The sequence below is a fragment of the Microcebus murinus genome, chromosome 1 (assembly GCF_040939455.1).
Source record: "Microcebus murinus isolate Inina chromosome 1, M.murinus_Inina_mat1.0, whole genome shotgun sequence".
NCBI lineage: Eukaryota > Metazoa > Chordata > Mammalia > Primates > Cheirogaleidae > Microcebus > Microcebus murinus.
In genome coordinates, this window is record NC_134104.1 from 63,790,258 (window position 1) to 63,810,472 (window position 20,215).

At 36.5% G+C, this 20,215-nt stretch overlaps 1 protein-coding gene across 5 annotated transcripts in view; it reads right to left on the bottom strand.

The window, feature by feature from the left end:
* The window catches only part of GOLGB1 (golgin B1), a 74,131-nt gene that overhangs the window by 19,100 nt on the left and 34,816 nt on the right, over positions 1-20,215 (bottom strand). For all 5 annotated transcript variants that reach the window (XM_012780527.3, XM_012780526.3, XM_012780525.3 and 2 more), the window contains 4 exons: positions 17,821-17,935; positions 14,648-14,721; positions 6,542-11,727; positions 3,757-5,668 (listed from right to left, as the gene is read on the bottom strand). In XM_012780527.3, the coding sequence (XP_012635981.2) occupies positions 3,757-5,668; positions 6,542-11,727; positions 14,648-14,721; positions 17,821-17,935 (7,287 nt within the window). The remainder of the gene's footprint in view (positions 1-3,756; positions 5,669-6,541; positions 11,728-14,647; positions 14,722-17,820; positions 17,936-20,215) is intronic.

Consider the following 20,215-nt stretch of genomic DNA (forward strand, 5'->3'; position numbering starts at 1 on the left):
TATAAGAGAGAGGTGAAGGGAAATATTCTAGGATGAAAACGATTATCTTGTAGTACAGGACAACTGGTTCATATAGGAGCAAGTCAGGGACTCTAGGAGAATTTTCTTCATGAAAATGAAACTTATACAAATTAAACATCTTGAGGAGATGTGGACAAATGGCAGTAAGTCTAGGGTGAAATTACTTTGATAGATACAAAGAAAATTAACGACAATGAAAACACAATTATCAACTCTAGGAAAACAGAAAGATGTTGAGGAAAATGAAAGTAACACATCTCCGCTGTAACAGAATTTGTAGTCATAAAAATGTAAGCACTGAATTGACTTAACCAAAATTAAAATTAAATTCCATCAGAATGGGGAGGGAGTTGTTTATTGAAAACATGTGTACATGCTGTGAAAGCAGAGGGAATAAAGAGAGCTAAACCCTGTCAGCATAAAGAAAGGCAATAGTTAGTGCAACAAATGAAAAGCCAAAATGCAATGTAAGCCTAATATTGAGATACTGAAGAAATACCAAAAGAAAAAGCTAAAAGGGCTGAAAGCAAATTGCCTCAGGAGAAGAATAAATAAGGCTGGGGTAGTGCTACTCTTAGCTTTTTCCACCAGACATTGAAGAATTTAGTGACTAAGTAAATAAGTGCCATATTATTTTAGTTTTTTAACCAAGAACTGAAACATATTTTTGTTTTGATCTAAAGTAAAAATGAATTCCTTGTGCAATCCACTCACTCCTCTAGATACTCTAAGTGTCATCCTTGGAAAAGAACAGATCATCAGAAACTGTGTGACTGGGACTGCATTTTAGCTCCTTGTATTGGTAGTTTTAGTGAACTGGACATAGTTCTTTCCCCATGCACTGACATTGAGGATCAGCTAAATAAAAACCCTATATAACATATTATAATGTTTACTGTAAAGAAGTAATGTCTGTTTCATGAATACATAGTGTTCTCTTTATGGGAACACAGAAGAAATTTTTTACATGCCTCAATACTTAAAAACATAACTATTCTTGCTTTGATCTTTCTTTCTTCCTTTCTCTTAAAACATGGACACTGCAATTCATATACATGGTTGTGATTCCCTCTTTCGGATGGTTGACAGAAAGTTCAGAGCAAATGAGTAGGCCCTCTTTCTAACAAACTACAGGATACTATGATTTCTCCTTGAGACACCAACCTTACTCCTGGTTTAATCTTTTTTTTGTCCTATCCTTATTTTCTCTTCTTTCTCAGTCCCTTTTATTGTATCTTATCTTGAAAAACTGTTTATATCTTTATATGTTACCTACCTCAAGTCATTTTCAGAATGAGGTGACTAGAGATAAAAAAAATACAGGCAACCCTAGAGGTTTGTCATCCACTTAGTCAGCCATACACTAAATATCACAGGATATACAAGCAAGTATAAGACATGATACTTACCAGGAGTTTATAATCTAATTGGGGAAATAAAAAATAGTGTATAGAAATTAAACACATATACATATGCATACACATACACAATACACACACACAACAAGGCAATATGGGAGAAACGATTAAGTAGATCAGGTTGGCCGGAATGAAGGGTATGAGTAGCAAGCAGTAAAAGGGCTGGAAAGTTAAACACAAATTATAGGGTCTTAAATGTCAGTCTAAACAGTTTGAATCCTAAGCCTATTTTAGAGGTAGTACAACTTTTAAAGGTTTTTGAGTAGTGCAGTAACAAGAAAGTAGAGTTCTAGAAAGATTTATTCAGCAATGGTATAAACAATACACTGGAGAGGTGATAAACTGGAAGCAGCACTATTACAAGAGCTTATGGGTAAAGTGTCAGAGTTTATTGTAGGATGTTGAAGATGAAAAGGAAAGATATTTTATGCACACTGTGAATAAAGGAGTCACAGGTTAAATAGACAGATATGATCCTTAGGAAACAGAAGAATATTAATTACTATAAATTACAGGAACATGGAAATAAAAAGGCTGGGCACAGTGGCTTACATGCCTATAAGCCTAGCACCTTGGTAGGCTCAGGTGGGAAGACTGCTCAAGGCCAGGAGTTCGAGACCAGCCTGAGCCAGAGCAAGACCTCCTCTCCATAAAAAATGAAAAATTAGCCAACATGATGGTGCACGCCTGCAGTTCCAAGCTACTCGGCAGGCAGAAGGATCGCTTGAATCCAGGAGCTTGAGGTTGCAGTGAACTATGATGACACTACTGCACTCTAGTCCGGGTGAAAGAGTGAGACCATGTCTCAAAAAAAGGAAAAGGAAAAGGAAAGGAAAGGGAAGGGAAGGGGACCAAAAAACACGTGGAAATAAAAAAGCTGGCTTGACTTGTAAATATCCAGCAGATAAAAATGTGGACTGAGGTTGAGAGATAAAGTTTAGTGCCTAGTGTTTACAATGCATAAGAACAGTAAAGCAAATGTGGACTGAGGTTGAGAGATAAAGTTTAGTGCCTAGTGTTTACAATGCATAAGAACAGTAAAGCAATTGACTGAATGAAACAAAATCAGTTAACTCAGAATCCTAACAGCACCAGAAAAAAAGATTTTAACTTGGAAGATAATCAATACTAGCATGGTATAAATTACATCTTTGAGGCATACGGTGTCCTGATGAAGAGAACTTTCAGCATTTGCATTTTGAAAGGACTGACAAAAGGCCAAATTCTCAGGTCAAAGTTACCTGAACTCAAATTGTTTTAAAAATGTAAGCAAATGTGCATATATTGTGTTGATGTCAAAACCATAGCTGAAAAGGGGGAGCTTTGTTCAAATTATAAAAGGGAAAATACTATTTATAAATATTGGCTATTAAGTGAAATAGGAATGAAGACATTACCTACAAAGAAAAGGAAAAATTGGGTCTACAGTTAAGAGAAATGATTTTTTCACTAGGGCTAATCTTAGAAACTAGAATTTTCACATATTGGACATGGGTAACATTTTAACTAGTCTTTTGAATCTCAATTTATTTTCTATTTAGCCTATTTTCCTATAAGTACATGGCCTTGACAGAGTTAAGAGACTGCCATGAAAGTAAAGACAATAATGTCACAAAGCAGAATCCCCTGACAACCTGGCTTGGCTCATATTGTTCCAGTTTTTGCCTCTGAATCTTAATGACCTGGAAGTTTTCAGGAAAAAAGACCTAGATTAAACTCCTGGCCTCTACTAAAAGCAATAACATTTTAGCATTAGAGATCCGCCTTAGCATTCCCTCCCATTAGAAAAAGTTGGGTATTAAAAGGAAGTGGGTAAATGGTTCAGCTTGTAAGTAAAACTTTACTAAATAGTCATTTAAACTTATTTGCATTTAACTTTTTTTTTTTTTATAAATTAGGGTTGAGTTATGAGTCCTCCCTGCCCCAAATTCTACCAGATGATGTATTGCTAAACTATCACTGTAAAAAGGCAATAAATGATATCTATACTTTTTCAAAGAAATTGTAACAAATTGTGGAAATATCTGTGTGTGTGTATACAAAACAGCTCTCCATCTTTTAGTCCGTTTATAACCAATGGACAGTTTTGCACCAAGAAAATTTGATATTTTTATAATGGAATTGGCAAATTTAAAGCAATTTACATGATGTTTCTGTGTTTCTCTAAGACCAAACAGAACCCGTGTCATGTATAATACTGCCCTTGGGTGTCCAGATAATATAAGAATGTGTTTATCCTTTTCTATAGAAATAAAAATTAACTTAAAGAAAGGTTCAAAAACTCTCAAACACAGATCCAAAAGAGCTAGATACTCACTAGTCGGTCTCTGTCATTTTGGAGTGAAGACATAGCTTTTTTTAAACTCTGTACTTCAGCTGGGCTGCTGGCAGGCTGGGCCGCAGACCTCTGCTTTCCGTCCTCTGTCTTTCGGAATTTCTCCAGCTCATTCCACATGTGATCTCGCTCATTCTGCAGACTGGCCATAGCCTTGGAAAATGACTGCACTTGGTTGTAAGAATCTTCTAGCTGTGTGGACAAGTGAAGCAGTTGCTCATCTTTGGATAGGAGCTGTTGGTTAAGTTTTTCAAGGTGAGAAAAGCTATTCTCCTCAGTAGAGTTCATTGGAAAAGCAGCTTTAGAAAGAACATCTTGCTCTCTGTTTAGGAGGCCTTTTTGTTCTCTCAGCTGCGCCAGCTCCTTCAGACTGGCATCATATTTCCTTTTCAGATCATCAAGCTCCTGATTGGCATGATCTCTACTATTTTGTAAGGAACTCATAGACCTTCCAAAAGACTGAATTTGTGCCTTGAGATCTTTATTTTCTTTGGTGACCATGAGTAATTTCTGTTCCATTTCTATCAGATCTCTTGCTAGCTCTGCCACCCTCTCTTCTGCTGTTTCAGTTTCATTGCGCATTATCCCTGCATCATGATGAAGATGCTTTAATTCTTTCTTCAGTTTATCTTCAATTTCACCTACCTTCTTAGCAGCATCCTTTTGAATATAAACCAATTCTTCTTCCAGTTCTGTAATCCTCTTCTGAGAGGAGGAAAGCATAGTACTTAATCTCTGTACCTCTTCTTCTTTTACTTTTAATTGAGCATGATACATTCCTAAAGTACCTTCTTCTTGCAAGGCTGTCACTTGTCTCTTTAGTTGGGATACAGATATATTCAAACTCTCGATCTCTTTAGATAAACCTTGTTTCTCCTCTTGCAGGGCATTCAGGGACCTCTGTAGATTCTCCTTTGCTTCATCAGATTCCTTCAACTTTTCTTCTAATTTAGCATATTCGTTTTTCAGCTCCTTATTTTGTTGAAGTTGAGCTTCAAGAAGTTGCTTTTGCTGACAGTCCTTTATTGATATCACTTGGTTCAGGTCTTCTCTATATTGGATCAGTTCTGCCTCTAGCTTGGCATTCTCAGAATTGAGATCATCCATATGACTTCTCAAGCCTCGAATTTCCTCCTTAAGCTTATTATTCTCAGCAGCAGCCTCTTGGATGAGTTGGTCTTTTTCCAAGATTACGCAGAGATGTCGCTCTTCCAGCTTTTGATAGTCACCTACTATGCGGTCACGATCATTCTGGAGAGAAGACATAGATTTAACAAAGGAATCCAACTGAGCCTTTTGCTGAATGTTTTCCTTTTCGATGGTTTTCAGTGTTTCCATAAGCTGATTGGTTCTGTGAACGGCTTCTTTGTTCTCCTCTTCTAAGACAATATTCTCCTCTTCTTCCTGGGACAACAGGTTTTCCAGTTCTTTAATTTCTTTATCATGCTGCTGATGCAGTTCAGCAATAGCTATTTGGATTGCCTCTTCCTTGCCAGAAAGCAGGCTTATAATCTTCTGCTCTTTCTTATTTATTTCTTCATGCAGCCTACTGGTCAGCTCTCTGGAGGCCTGAAGATCAGTTTCTAATTGTTCATAACTGAACTTACAGTTTTGAATATCAGCCTCTCGCTGCTTTATTATCCCTTCCAATTTTTCTTTATCTTCCTTATATTTTTCTAAAGAGTTATTTAAATCAGTTGACTGGTCTCTGAGACTCTTAAGTTCTGATTCCAGCCTAGCTAATTCATTCTGAGAATTGTGGTGTAGGTGTCGAGTCTCTTCTAGCTGGGACAAAAGTTCTTTGTTTTCCTCCTGTAGAGCATCACAGATCTTCTGGTGAAGCTGGACCTCTGTCTGGGCCTTGGACTCCCAAAGCTGCTTGTCATGTTCAAGCCTGAAAAAACAGTTAAAGATTTCAAGGAAACACTATGTTATGCGTAAGGAACAAATACCACAACATGGATTCAACAGATCTACAAATAAATCAATATTCATAATTGAAGGTGTTAAGGTTTTTTACTGAATAGATATTAGTTCTCTATACCTACACATTTGTCTACTGAGTGCTCTGTATTAGAAGAATCACCCCTAAGGGTTTGTATATTTAAATCGTAAACTCCAAAATATGTTGCTTATTTTAATGACATGGTTTTGGGCACTCTGAAAAGTAACATTTTCTCCTATTACATTCTACTTTATTCCCCACAAGCTAATGTCTGCCCTCTTTATACTAAGGTATAATCTTAGTATGAGAGATAGTGAGGAAACCTATTTCAGAACAGAAAGGTCCTATTAGCAGTAGAGAAATAAAAAGGGTGAGGGACATTGTTAGTTCTTGAGCTTGAAAAGTGATAGAAAATTAGAGTTTAAGAAAAATAACTCTCACAGGTATATGCAGCATGAATTGATGTGGACTATGAGGAAGAAAAAAGATGAGACCATTTAGGACACTATAGCAATAATTTGGGAGTACTATGGTAAAAATCCAGACAAGGGTAGTTGAAATGGAAATGAAAGAAATATAAGAGATCTCTCAATAGAAAGATGAGACAAGAAGATGTAAATTTTTCATGTTAATATAAGTTGTAGTAGGATATATATTATTAGCCAAAAAAAAAGTCAGAGAGAATATATCTTCTAAGGAAATTTGAGCCAAAATTAATCTTAAATTAATTTTAAAGGGAATCAAAATAGTTTAAATAGATCCTTTTTTTTTTTTGCCTCCAATTACTTCTGGAAGAGAAAAAAAAAGTTATTATTCATTTACCTGGAAATGCTGATCTTCAGTTCCTCCATATGGATGGACGTCTGTCTAAGTTGATCCTTTAGAACACTGCAATTCTCCTCTTTGAGTCTAACTTCTTCTTCTTTGGTTTGAATCGCATCACTGAACTTCCTCTCCCACTTCTTAGCTTCATCAATTACCCTGTCTCGATCATCCTGGAGGGAAGACATGCTCTTAGTGAAGGCAGCAAGTTGGGCCACAGTACAGTCCAAGTTTTCCTGAAGATGCTGAACTTCCTTGTCTTTCTTATTCAAAGTAACCTGAATTTCTCCAAATGTCTCTTCCAATTGGACTTTTTCTCTGTGCAAAGCATCCAACTTCTCTTGCATATTCTTCTTCTCTTTCAGATGTTTCTCTTCTGCCTGCTCCAATCTTCGCTCAAGATCTTCATCCTTTTGTTTCATTTGGCTTTTAACTGATTCTTTATTTGACTGAAGTTCCTTTTTCAACTTGAGATTGTCTGCTAGGACCCTGGCGGCTTCACTTTGAGTGTCATCTAGCAGTACTTTGAAGTTAGCTAATTCGGCTTGTGCCTTGTTGCGGTGTTCAATTGCTTGAGACAGATTTTCTTTGGTTATTTCCAAATCTTTTTGGGATTCAGCCTGAACAAATTCTAGGGCTTTAACAGTTCTCTCTAGAGCACTAATTTTTTCTTGATACCTGATGCAGTCCTTCTGCAGCTGTTTTACTTCTTGTTGTTTTTCTTTTAACAGCTCCTGAAGTTCCTTTGCATGGCTTTTATTGCCAGGTTCTTTCTGAGCACCTTGTATTTTCTCCAAATATTCCTTTCGTATTTCTGATTCCACCTTTGTTTTCTCCTTGACTAACTGCTGCTTTTCTTCTTCCAGTTCACTCACACACTTTTTAAGATTCTGCATTTCAGATTCCAGTAGCTCATTTTTAATTTGGGCATCTGTAACATCCTGATAATAATTCCCAATGCTTCCATTAAGTTCTGCTAATTGATTCATAAGCCTCTCTTCCAAATCATCTTTCTCTTCTTCTGCTGTCTCCTTTAGTTTGGTAACTCTGGAGAGCTCTTCTTGGATTTGCTGATTTAACAGGTTTGTTTGGGTTATCTCATCCTGAAGCATTTTTAGTTCATCATCCTTTCCTGATATTTGACTCAGTAAGGTATTTCTCTCATTTTCTAAAGTCTGGCTAAATTCCTTGTCTTTCTGCTTCTCCTCCTCTAAGTCAGCAATTCTTTCTTTGAGCTTATCAATCTGCTGTAGGTAATTATTAATTTCATCATGTGAGCTGAAATTCTCACTTATATCAGGTTTGACACTGTTCTCCGATAGAACAGATTCTGAACGTGCAGGCCTTGTGCTCATACTTGGAGAGTCTTGCTCTTCAGCCTCACCTGGCACAGACTGTGTTGCCTCTTCAACCAGATCCACCTGATTATCATGTTTCTCAGTGGCCTCTAGGCTAGCCTGTTTAGATGCATTACCTTCTATCTGATGCTTTAAATCTTGAACCTCTTCACTTAAAGACCTTTTCTCAGCCAATAAATCCTTAAAATCCTTAGAAAGGGTGTCATACTCCGTTTTGATCTTTTCAAGTTCCTCTTTCATGTTGGAATTAGAAGAAAGAAGTGTTTCCATACATTCTTTAGCTGTATCTCCTGCAGGCTGTACCTCTGCTCTAAGCCGGTCATTCTCTTCTTCCAGCTCTAGGATTTTCTGCTGTTTAGATTTAGCAAACTTTCTCATCTTTTCTTTCATTTCCTCCATTTCTTGCTCAGCTTCCTGCAACTGCTTTTCTGTCTCTTTCTTGTTTGCTTCTGCGCTTCTTAACTTGCCATATAGTTCTTGCTTTTCTTGCCTCACAGTTTCCAGCACATGCTGAATCCTTTCTGCTTCATTACTAACATTCTCATAGGACTGTAGAAGAATTTCATACTCTTTTTGTAGCTCCTTGTGTTTCTCTTGCCACTCCGTATTTTCTGCAATCTTAGAACACTTCAAAGATTCAATTTCCTTCACTAAGTTTTCCTTGTCTTCAGTAAGACCCTCTAGAGCTAGTTTTAGACTCTCACAAGAGCCATTGAGACTCTGATTTTCCAGTAAAGACTTGTCCATTTCTGTAATGAGTTTGTCTCTTTCTTCCTGAAGAAGAGCTAATCTTTCTAAGAATGTATCTTTTTCTTTATTTTGAGCAGAAACTTGGCCTTCCACATCTGCTAGAGATTTGGTGAGCCGTTCAATGGTATCTCTGGCCAAAGACAACTCCTCTTGGAGACCTTTGTTTTCTTTTAGTGCTTCTTTTCGGGAAATAAGGGCAGCTTGCAGTTTCCTCTGTATTTGTTGCTTTGCTCTACTTTCTTCTTCAATCTCTTCTGGTTTTTGCTTCATTTCACAAAGTTCTACCTGTAACTGCTTTATCCTCTCATCGTGCTCTTTGGCTTGTATTTCAAGCTGTGTATGTAGAGCCTTAATTAAATCTTCTTGTTCTATTATCTCTGTCTGTACTTTAGTAAGAGTTTCTTCTTTCTTGCTAAGTTGTCCAGAAAGATAGCTAACTTCTTCTTCCTTTTTGCTTATGAGTTTCTGCAGTTCATCTAGTTCAGGCTGTAATTCTCTTAGATGTTCTAAGCTGGCAATTTCTAGTTGACTGCTTTCCAATTTCTGCTTCAGGCTTTCTGCATGGGCTTCAGCTTCACAGGATGCTGTCTTTAGACTCTGGATTTCTAAACTCTGTTTATTTATCTGCTCTTGTAACTGAAATATCTCTTCTGATTTTTTAGTAAGTTCACTTGTTGCAGAACCAACTTTCAACTCTAACTCTTGTTTCTCAGCCTCTATTTCTTTCAGTTGTGCCTTAATGTGGGCAACAGAAGTATTGCCCTGCAGAGCACTTGCCTCTTCAGGATGAGAAGGCCAGCCGGGGCACAAATCAGACCCTAAAAGAGGTTGAGTGGGATGCTGTTCTGCAGCTTTGAAAGAAGGTTCTTCTATACCTTGAGTGGGAGAGCCTGGTTCCTGCTGGTCAGTGGCTGGGAGTTTTCTGTCGATGGACTCCTTTACTTGAATCTGGAGTCGTCTTAGCTGGTCTTCAAGGTTCTCATTCTCCTTGCTTTGCTCATCAAACTGTTCTTGCAAGCGATTATAATCATTTTTCTGTTGCTTTAGCTCCTCCCTAAGATGTCTTTCCTTCTCCTGTGCCTTCTTTAGAATCCCCTTGCGGGAGGTTAAGACTTCCTGTAGCTTTTTTTGAAGTTGCTCCTTTTCTTTTTCAAGGCCCAGTATCTTTTCTTCCAGTTCTGGTTTCCAGTGTTCTCCACCACCTGCACCAGCTGGACTGATCACCGCTGTTACAGGCGCTGCTGAGTCTCCATCACCTGCATCCTTGTTACTTGTAGTTAACTTCTGGATAATTGCTTGGTTTTCAATTATTTCTGCTTGGAGCAAATCTATTTGGTTTGTCTTATCTTGCAAGCTCTGATTCATCTGTTTGACCACAGCCTGTAACTGTTCTTCAGCTGTGACCTTTTCTTCCAAATCCTTCCTTACATGCTCTAGTTCCACTTCTTTCTCAGATATTGTCTGTTTTAAAGACATTTCTATTTCTTGACACTTAGAAGTCACACATTTTTCTGAGTCTTCTTTGTTCTCTTTATCTTCCTCCATTTCCCTCCTCTCACTCTCATTGAATGGGATCTCTTTGCTAGATTCATCTTTCACTTTGGCTAATTCCTCTTCTAATATACTGACTCTTTGTAGAAGCTCCTTTCTGTTAATAAGAGCTGCCTGGAGCTTTCTCTTTCTCTGCTCGCTCTCTTTCTTCAAAAGCTCTAATTCACGCTGAAGTTCTTCTTTACTTATTAGCCCTGCTGGGCTCAGCTCATCACAATTATGTTTAAGGCTGGAAACAACTTCGTTATCTTCTTCCACCTGCTCTTTTTTTGCTTCTTCAGCTCTGGATAATAAATTCAGTTGTTCTTTAAGAGTCTTAATTTCAATTCCAAGAGAAAATTTCTCTTCATTAAGCTGAACCATTTTCTCAGTCATACTAAAGCTGATTTCCGTCACTTGCTGATTCTTCTCCTCAATGGTTTGTTGGAGGGTTTCCACATCTCTCTTTTTCTCTAGTAACAGTTGATCCATTTTTGCTATTTCAAGTTCCTTCTGTGAAAGCGTCTGTGCCAGTTCTTCCATCTTACTTGAGATATCCCTCACACGTTCTGCCCCCTCAAGCACTTCACTTTCCTTCTTCTGTAGCTGGCTTTGCAGGCTTTTGATCAGTGTGTTCTGTTCAGAAAACCGAAGCTGCACATCATCTAGTTCACTCTGTAAAACTTCAATTTTCACATCTTTAGATTTGGCTTCTATGCTGAGACTCTGGATCTGCTCGGTGAGTAGGTTGTGATGAGCACTTTGGCTTTCATAGTCAAGTCTTCTTTGCTTTTCTGCTTCTGCAAGATTTGTTTCCAGTTGCTTTACCTGAGTCCTCAGTTCTGTTACTACACTAAGTTCCTTCACCTGAGAAAGCAGCTGGTCTCTTTCTTCAGATAAAGCAGTGAATGCGCTACTAGTGTTTTCAGCATTTTTCTTAAACTCCTCAATCAACTGGGTCAGATTGTTAATTTCCTTAGCTTTCTCATCTAAATTTTTCTCATAGATTTCTTCTGCTTTACGAAAGTTTATTTCAAGCTCCAAATTTTGACTTTTTAATCTTTCCAACTCCTCCTGATACTGACCAATATCTGGTACAGCAGAACCGGATTTATCAACATCATCCTGTTCTGTTGATTTCAATTCCATTCCATTGTCATTTACTGATATTTCCTCAGGTGTTCTATTTTGATGTTTAGGACTCGCCTGTTCTTTTTCAACTGCTGGAAGACTGCTTTCTTCATTTGGCATTGAAGGAAAATCTTGCCCTGTATCTTCAAGAAATACTTTCATTCTAACTGGAGGTAATCCTTCAGTCTCTATCTGTTTCATTTCTTTCTGGTCAAGGACCTCAGGGTCCTCCTCAGCCCTTTTGCCCTGGAGCTGCAATTTAAGAAATGCAATCTCCTCTTGAGCTTCTTTCATTTCCAATAATAAAACTGATAATTCTTTATGTTTCTGAGAAAATGTGTCCTCTAGAACATCTTGTCCACTTTCCTTGGTAGAAGAGCTGTTCTTGTTGAGCCCAGTAGTATCAACCAGGCTGATCTATTTTTAAAACAGAAAAAAAAGCCTTAATCAAATGTTTTATAATACTAAAAATAGACTACCTAAAACTAGTATTTCATGCATTTTCCAAAACCTGAAACTTTTTAGTCCAAACCTCCTGTATAGCATAAAACTGCGAAATCCCTTCAAAATCAGTTTGTACCTCCCAAATTGGGCCTCTAACCAAGGGCACTCTGTCAATCCTGCACTGAGGTCAAGTCCTATTCATAAGACCTAAGGAAACCTGGAATAAATTTTGTAGATATTCCTTACATGCTTTTTTCCTTAGATTAAAACTCTTAATTGTTTCTCCTAAGAACTGCTTACAAACAAACAGGGAAGCAGGAAATGAATTAAATCTTTGTTTTATCCCATTCCAATCAGGAAGTTATGGCATTCCTTTTCCTAAACTATCCATTAAAATAGAAAAGTTGCAAATATTAGATTAGCCATTAAGAGACAAGCAGATTATCAAACAAGTAGAGTCAGATAAATTACCAGGATAAAGTATTCAAAAAGGAGCTCTGCTGGGGCTTAGGCATGAAATTATGGACCTGTTTGACAAAATATGAACCAAGTTATTACAAAGACTATTGTGTTAAACTGCCCGATCCATAGAAATTATTTCTGTAATTGTTTTCTTGGGGAACAAAATCAGTGAATCTCATGATAACTTTAATTAGCATTTTATTAAAAGAGTTTGGAGATGGCCACAGAATAAAATCTCCACCTTTTCCAATAACACCCTCCCCACCCCAGCGAAAAATATTCCAACTTGATGGAAGAAAACACAAGCAAACAATCACAGGACTGTCAAATAATGTAGTGGCCAAGACTACAGGCTCTGCAGCCCAATTGCCTGGGTTTACTCTGCCACCTACTAGCAGAAGTTTGCACACAGTAAATATAAATGAATATTAGCTACTATCTTGCTATCATTCTCAGGTACCAAGTAAAAAAAAAATTCATTATTTTAGAATTGTTATGTTTAGAATAGTTATCTCATCATTTTTCATAAGCATTATTTTAGTTATTTATAATTCTTTGCTCTCTGCATTACCCTGTATCATACTCAAATTTCTAGATACCAAACTGGACACAGTATTTTGCACAGGGGAAAAATTCCTTTAAAATTTCTTCATGTCATATTCCTATTTATCTGTCCCTACATACATTAAAGACCTGATATAGTCAAGGCATTATTTCTGCCAGAAGACTTCAGTATAACTTTTTGTTCTCTCCCTTGCCCTAAGTATTACTTCCTATTTTATAACTATCTTTCATGTCATTCGCTCACTCTCTTCCTTCCCTTGGTCATGGCTTCTGCTGTTCCCTATGATATCTACACAATTTAATCAGCTTTTTGGCTTGAGTAAAGAATCAATGTCATCCCATACTGAGGAGGCAGAGAACCAGAGAACTTCACTCTTTCTGGGCTCTCTCTTCACTCTTCACTCTCATAACTGTCCTAATATTAGTCTTCCCATTTTGAGTGAGCTTACACCTTCTTTGAATCTTTTCTACTCACTCTCTCTTATCCCAAGGGATTATAGCAGCTACCCTTCCTTCGGCAATTTCTATGAGTTTTGTTTTTTTCTCTTCCTTTTCTTTTCCACTGTTCCCTGTTTATTTATTCTTTCTTCTGGTTGTTTGGTTTTTCTTTTTCTTATCAGATTCTCATCTTTCTTATCTGTTCTTTTTCAAGCTAAGTTATTTTGTTTTCATGAGCCACTATTGCTAAACATCTTAAAACATGAAGCACCCCATTGGTCAAACAAGATTCATTTTTACTTTAGACTCATAATTTGTCAGTAACCGTGTAATACTCCAATTTCCAAAATGTAGTCTCCTTCTGACAATTTTGTGAACAAAGCATTAGTGATCCCATGAAAAGGTATTAAATATAAATGTGATGGATAATTTTATGTGTCAACGTGGCTAGGCCATGGTACCCAGATATTTGGTAAAACATTATTTTAGATGGCATTAACATTTAAATCAATAGAGTTTCAGTAAAGCAAATTACCCTCCCTATGTGGGGGGCCCCACCCAATCAGTTGAAGGCATTAACGGAAAAAAGACTGACCTCCCCAAAAGAGGGAATTCTGCCAGCAGACTGTCAGACTCAAACTGCAACTCTTCCCTGGGTCTCCAGCCTGCTGGCCTACCCTGCAGATTTTGGACTTGTCAGCCTCTACAAATGCATGAACCGATTTCTTAAAATAAATCTCTCTCTATATATCACATCCTATTGGTCTGTTTCTCTGACACTGATACAATAAGTAAGCAGACATTTTTGTTAAGAAGCTACATTATGAACTATTATCCAGGCCTTAAGAAAATAATAAAAAATAAAGAAGCTACATTATTCCTCAAAGCCATTATTCAGTGATGATTCTATCACTGAATTATTGATTGGCATAACACAGCTAACTAAATACAACACAGCCAACAATGACCTTAAATCAACAGAATATTAAGCAGCCATACATTTCTTACAATAATTGTCAGGTTTAAAAAGCACCATTCTCCAGAGATACCCTTTTTATATGATCATAAGTAAAACTGTGCCAATTGCTGGGGAAGAGACCCAAGAGATTTTATCTAATGTCTTCACTGAGAAACTTTCCTGAGATGAATAAAGAAGTTAAGATAAATGATAACTCACTATGAGAAATTGGTTACCAAATCCCAAATAGCTACTGTACCTGTGTTGGTTTAAGACAAAGAATTCCAAATATTCAGAACCAAATGAAAGTAAATGAGCAATAATAACCATGATGACTCCCTGAAATAGATCTTACTCTATAGGTAATATACTTCTCTGTTAACACTAGAATATTGCAGAAATGTTTAGATTTGAAGCTACTGTCTCTTAATCTAGTTTATGTTCTAGATATATTAAGAACACTTCACTTACCTCACTGACTTCTCTATTGGCCTCCCCAGTTTTATTCTGAGCCTCCAGGAAAGTAATCTGAGAAGATAGTTTTTCTGAAATGCACAAAACAAATATCTTTAGAATACATATGGGGAGTGTTTGAAAAAAACAGAGATACTGTATGTGAGGCTATTTAAGAGGCATGAAATAATCAAGAGAAAAGAAACAGAACAGTTTGGGGAAATAAAAGGCTTATTTTATTAAAAAAAAAAGAAGTGATAAGAGAATATGAGATGAGATATAAGACACAATAGTACTAGGTAATGATAATGAACCTGAATGAAGTATACTAAACAGTGGAAGGCTTGAAAGGAGAGGACGCCAGGGCACGTGACATGAAGCAGCTATTACTTTGGCATGGTTTGGAATTTGTAGGGCAATAAATTTGCCTTAATTTATCCATAATCCTACTGTAATACATTTTGTATTAATATAGCAGTTACAATATCTTCAATGTTCTTTCACATATGTTCCTAAAGACACCAAATCTTAGCACTAAAAGAGAGCTTTCCAATCTCCTCAACAACCATAAGAGCAAGCAAAGAAATGACATGACTTGAAGAGGTTACACAGCTAGTTCAGAGAGAGCTCGGATCAGAATCCAGGTCTTCTGAGTTCTAACCTCATGTTCTATTAAAATGTATACATATAAAATGGGTAGTAATATCTTAGAAATATTTAATATTGATATTAATATCCCCAAACAGCTTATATTTTTTTCCAAGATGCTAAAACAGATACACCAAAGAAAAAAAGTATATTTTTTACACTACATCCAAATGTCTTAATGTGACCTATAGGGACCCACAACCTCAACTGTCCAACCTCCTGTTCTTGTACAACCCCCCTTTGGTTCATTCTACTATGAAAACACTGGCCCTCTTTCTATTCCGCAAACGTATCAAGTTCATTCATAACTCAGGGCACTTGCACCACTCTTTTCTCTGCTTGGAATGCTCTTTGCTCAGCTTCTTTGCATGGCTGTCCGCTTTTCATCATTCAGGTTTCAAGTCCTCAAAGAGGCCTACCCTGACCAATCTAATGTTGCCTTCCTCTTCCCCCATGCACACCTGTAGTACCCTATTTTATTTTTATCCTAATACTTATCATTCTCTGAAATTTTCTTATTTTTATACATGTTTATGGGGTCTGTCTTCCCTTCTAATATATTCATAGCAACTAGAATATTGCCTGGCACATAGGAAAGGCACCATAAATATTTGCTGTAGGAAGGAAATAATATTCATGAGACAAATGAATTTAGAGCTAAGTAGAAAACTGTAAAATGCCTTAGCAGTATATAGTATGTTCAGACATTTCATAAGACTGAGAAAGTATTAAGCAGATAGCGAGGGATTCTGGGTCTCCTAGGGACAAAAGTGAGTGCTGCTCACTCCCCCCCCCCCCATGGGCTCCCTCATGGGAGATCTGCATGCGCAGTAAGACTCAAGTCATATATCTCCCAACTGTCCAATTAAAGTGGTTCCACACTGACATTTGAACCATGGGGAGGTCCCAATCCAGGCACTATAAAACAAGACACAGACTACAACCAGGCCCTTTTGCTCTTGTGCTATGACAAAGGTCCAGTCGTCATCTGTGGTGTATGTATCCTGCTTTGAAAACCTACGTCTTGTTTTTGCTCTATAATCCTATCTTCCTCTCCTCAATAAATTTCACCTGATGCTTGCCTTACTTTAGTGCATCTGGTCATTCTTCAGTCATGAGCACACTAAGAACCAAGAACACAGAACGAGACTAAACCTGACAAAAGGAGTATAATGGTAGAAATGGCAGCATGGAAGGCGAGTTGAATAGAATATCACACATAAAACAAAAATAACCTGTGAGACCAGACATAAAAACCAATACAGAAAACCTTAAGGCCAGTGACCCCTGCAGCAAAGAGGAAAAGAATGGAACTAATATAATACCTCCAAACTATGTGAAAAGGATAGGGACTGTTTGCAAAATAAGCATCACAGATAAGGTTTCAAAGAAGTGCTCTGAGTGAATTAAATAATTAGCTGAATTTGTGGTGTTCTTTATTTATCAGCAGTAGTGGGGATAATCTAATAAAACTGCATAATCCTCTATTTAGAGCTAAGTGAAAAACTGTAAAATGGTTAATTTGGAAATATTGGCTTTAGAGTTTAAGTTTTACAAACTTTACTTGGTACTCATTCTCACCCCTAGAAGATAAAGTATAGTATTCAGTTAATCTAGGATAAATTAGACCAATAAAGCATTATTAACTATATGCTACAAAATCCATAAGGTCCTTGTGGAGTAGATGATAAATAGAAGGAGATAAATCTTCATTCTTACTGTTCACACACAGTCCTATGGGATAAAATGCTATGCAGTTCAATTCAACACAACTTTATTCAACAACCACTATTTTACGGGTACTATACTGGTCTGGGAAAGGCACAGATGTAAAGAAAAATGTCCCCTGACCTTGAAAAGCTTATACTTTATCTTTGATGAGCTTACAATACAGTAAAAAACACAAACATTTAAACAGATCATTTTAATACAATGCTAAAGGTATACAAGGATGTTATGGAAGCACAAATACGTATTTAAACCACACTTTGGGGATCAGGGCCAAGTTCTTAAAAAAGATAATGCCCTAACTGAGGCCTGAAAGGTGAGTAAGAACCAGCCAGGCTAACAGAAAGAGGTAGGATTTTAAGCAGGGTACAATATGAACAAAAACCAAATGGTTGATACCTTTGAACCTTACTAATCTCTGTTACCTCATCCCACAAATTTATTATAGGAATGTCCATCCTTTCTTTATTTTATCTATTTAAAAATTCATCATTTTATTTAAGGTCCTGTTCAATTCATACTTCCTAAAAGATACCTTTGACCATACTGAAGTGAATATAAAGAAATCTTGAAGCATTTATAGCCCATATTGCAAAATATTATACTTATGTTAAATGACGGTACTATGCTCTCCATGTTTAATGTGTATAAATCTTATCTTTGATAACTATCAGCTCTTCTATCTAAATCTTTATTATTATAGAGAATAGAGAGTAAAATCAGAGAATCTACATGCTATACATGTATAATGATAAAAGTAGAGGCACTTGTGGGATAAGAAGACACAGAGAATGATGGTTTTCATTTATACATACCATTCTCAGCTTTCAGCTCCTCCAGCTCTATAGAACTAAGGAGCAGGGCTCCCTTTTCATTCTCTAGTTCTACCACTCTCTTCTGCAAAGAGGCAATATGCTCCTCAGTGATTGCCTAAATTGTAGAAAAACAACAAATTAATAATTCTCCAATGAAAAACTCTCACACTAATGCCCAGCATTTTTGTCTTCTAAAAATTCTCCAGCCATGAAAACACTTTAAAAATAGCATCTATTTATCTACTTAGGTAATCTTGGAAGAAATGTTTTTTACCTGAAGATAGAGAAATAAAATATTTCACACAAACATCAAGTTCATTGGTTTTCAAGTTTAAGATTGAATCCTGGATTACAAAGATAGAAATCTTTGTAATCTACTCCAAGTCTACTCCATAAGAAATAACATTTTCAGGTTCACAAACAAATAACATTATAAGATGATATTAATGGCACCAAGTAACATGGTTTCTCTATTGAGGAGAATGAACATGAAGAGAATCTCCTCAAAGAGGAATAGAGGCAAAAGTAGTATTTACCTCTTAAGAAAGAAAGAAGATCCATAACTGCTTTTTGTTTAATAAAAATTATCGTGTACTTTCTTTCTTTCTTTCTTTCTTTCTTCATTCACACAGTAGAAATAAAAACCACCTATATTTCTGATTAACATTGTATATCATGTATAAAAGTGGTAGCATTGTTCATTCTGCTTTTTTTCCCCTTAAGCTAAACACATTATGAGTTATTCTAAGATAGAATTTTTAATGATTGCATGGTATTCCATTAGGGATGTTCCATAATTAACCAGACATTTATTTCTAAGATGTTGCCCATTAGAAACAATGGCAAATAAAATATCCATGTCACTAAAACTGTATGCATGTATATGATTACATACTTAGAATAAATTCCTAAATAGTAAACTGCTTGGTTAAAGAGAGTATGTAGGCCAGGCGTGGTGGCTTACGCCTGTAATCCTAGCACTTTGGGAGGCCAAGGCGAGCACATGGCTCAAGGTCAGGAGTTCGAAAACAGCCTGAGCAAGAGTGAGACCCCATCTCTACTAAAAATAGAAAGAAATTAATTGGCCAACTAAATATAAATAGAAAAAATTAGCCGGGCATGGTGGTACATGCCTGTAGTCCCGGCTACTCGGGAGCCTGAGGCAAGAGGATCACTTGAGCCCAGGATTTTGAGGTTGCTGTGAGCTAGGCTGATGCCACAGCACTCTAGCCCAAGCAACAGAGTAAGACTCTGTCTCAAAAATAAAATAAAATAAAATAAAATAAAATAACATTACAACAAAAAATTGGCATTTGCAAACCACCCCCCAAAAAAACCCAAACAAACCAAAACTGACATATAAAAAAGAAAAATCTTATTAGCCTTATATCTGTAAAAGAAATTAAATTCATTATGAAAAACCTTCCTACAACTCCAGACACTTCACCAAAAAAATATATACGTATGACCAAGAATCTCAAGGAAAATTGTTCAACATCATTTGTCATCAGAGAAACGCAAATTGAAACCATAATGAGATACAGAACAGTTTTAGAACAGCTAAAACTTTTGAAACTGACAACACCAAATCTTGTCAGAGATGTGAAGCAACTAGAACTCTCATATTTTACGTCGGAGTATAAAATGGTATAACCACTTTGGAAAAAGATTTGACAGGTCGTCATAAAGCTAAACACATACATACTCTATGGCCCAGCAATTCCTCAACAAGTATATTTACTGAAGATAAATGAAAACATATGTCCACATAAATACTTATATGAGACTGTTCACTGTAGCTTAATTCATAATAGCCAAAGCATGAAAAAGTCCAGGTGTCCATCCATAGGAAAATGTAGGACAATCATGCAAAAGGAAAATGCAGTATATTCATAAAATGAAATACTCCACAGAAATACAAAATAATAAATTATATGCAACAATATGTATGAATCTCAAAACATGCTAAGTCAAAGAAGGTCTACACAGAAAAGCACATATTGCACTATTACATTTATACAATGCCATAAAACAGGCAAAATTAATCTCTGGTGAAAAAACAGAAGTTGCCTCTGGTAGACAGAGGTAAATTGACTATAAAAGGGTATGAAGATACTTTGTGGGGTAATGGTACTGTGATATATCCTGATAAGGGTTCGGTTAACACAGGTGTATACATTGGACAAAGCTCAATGAAAGGTATACTTAAGATTTGTGCATTTAATGGTTTACAAATCTTACCTCAAAAGAAAAAGAACTATAAACAAATACTGAAATCTAGACAATGATACGTATGCTGACATGTTTAGAGAGAAATGTTCACAATTTACTGTGAAGTATATAAAAAAAATTAAGAGGAAATGATGGACAGAGGAATGAATAAATGGATAAGTAT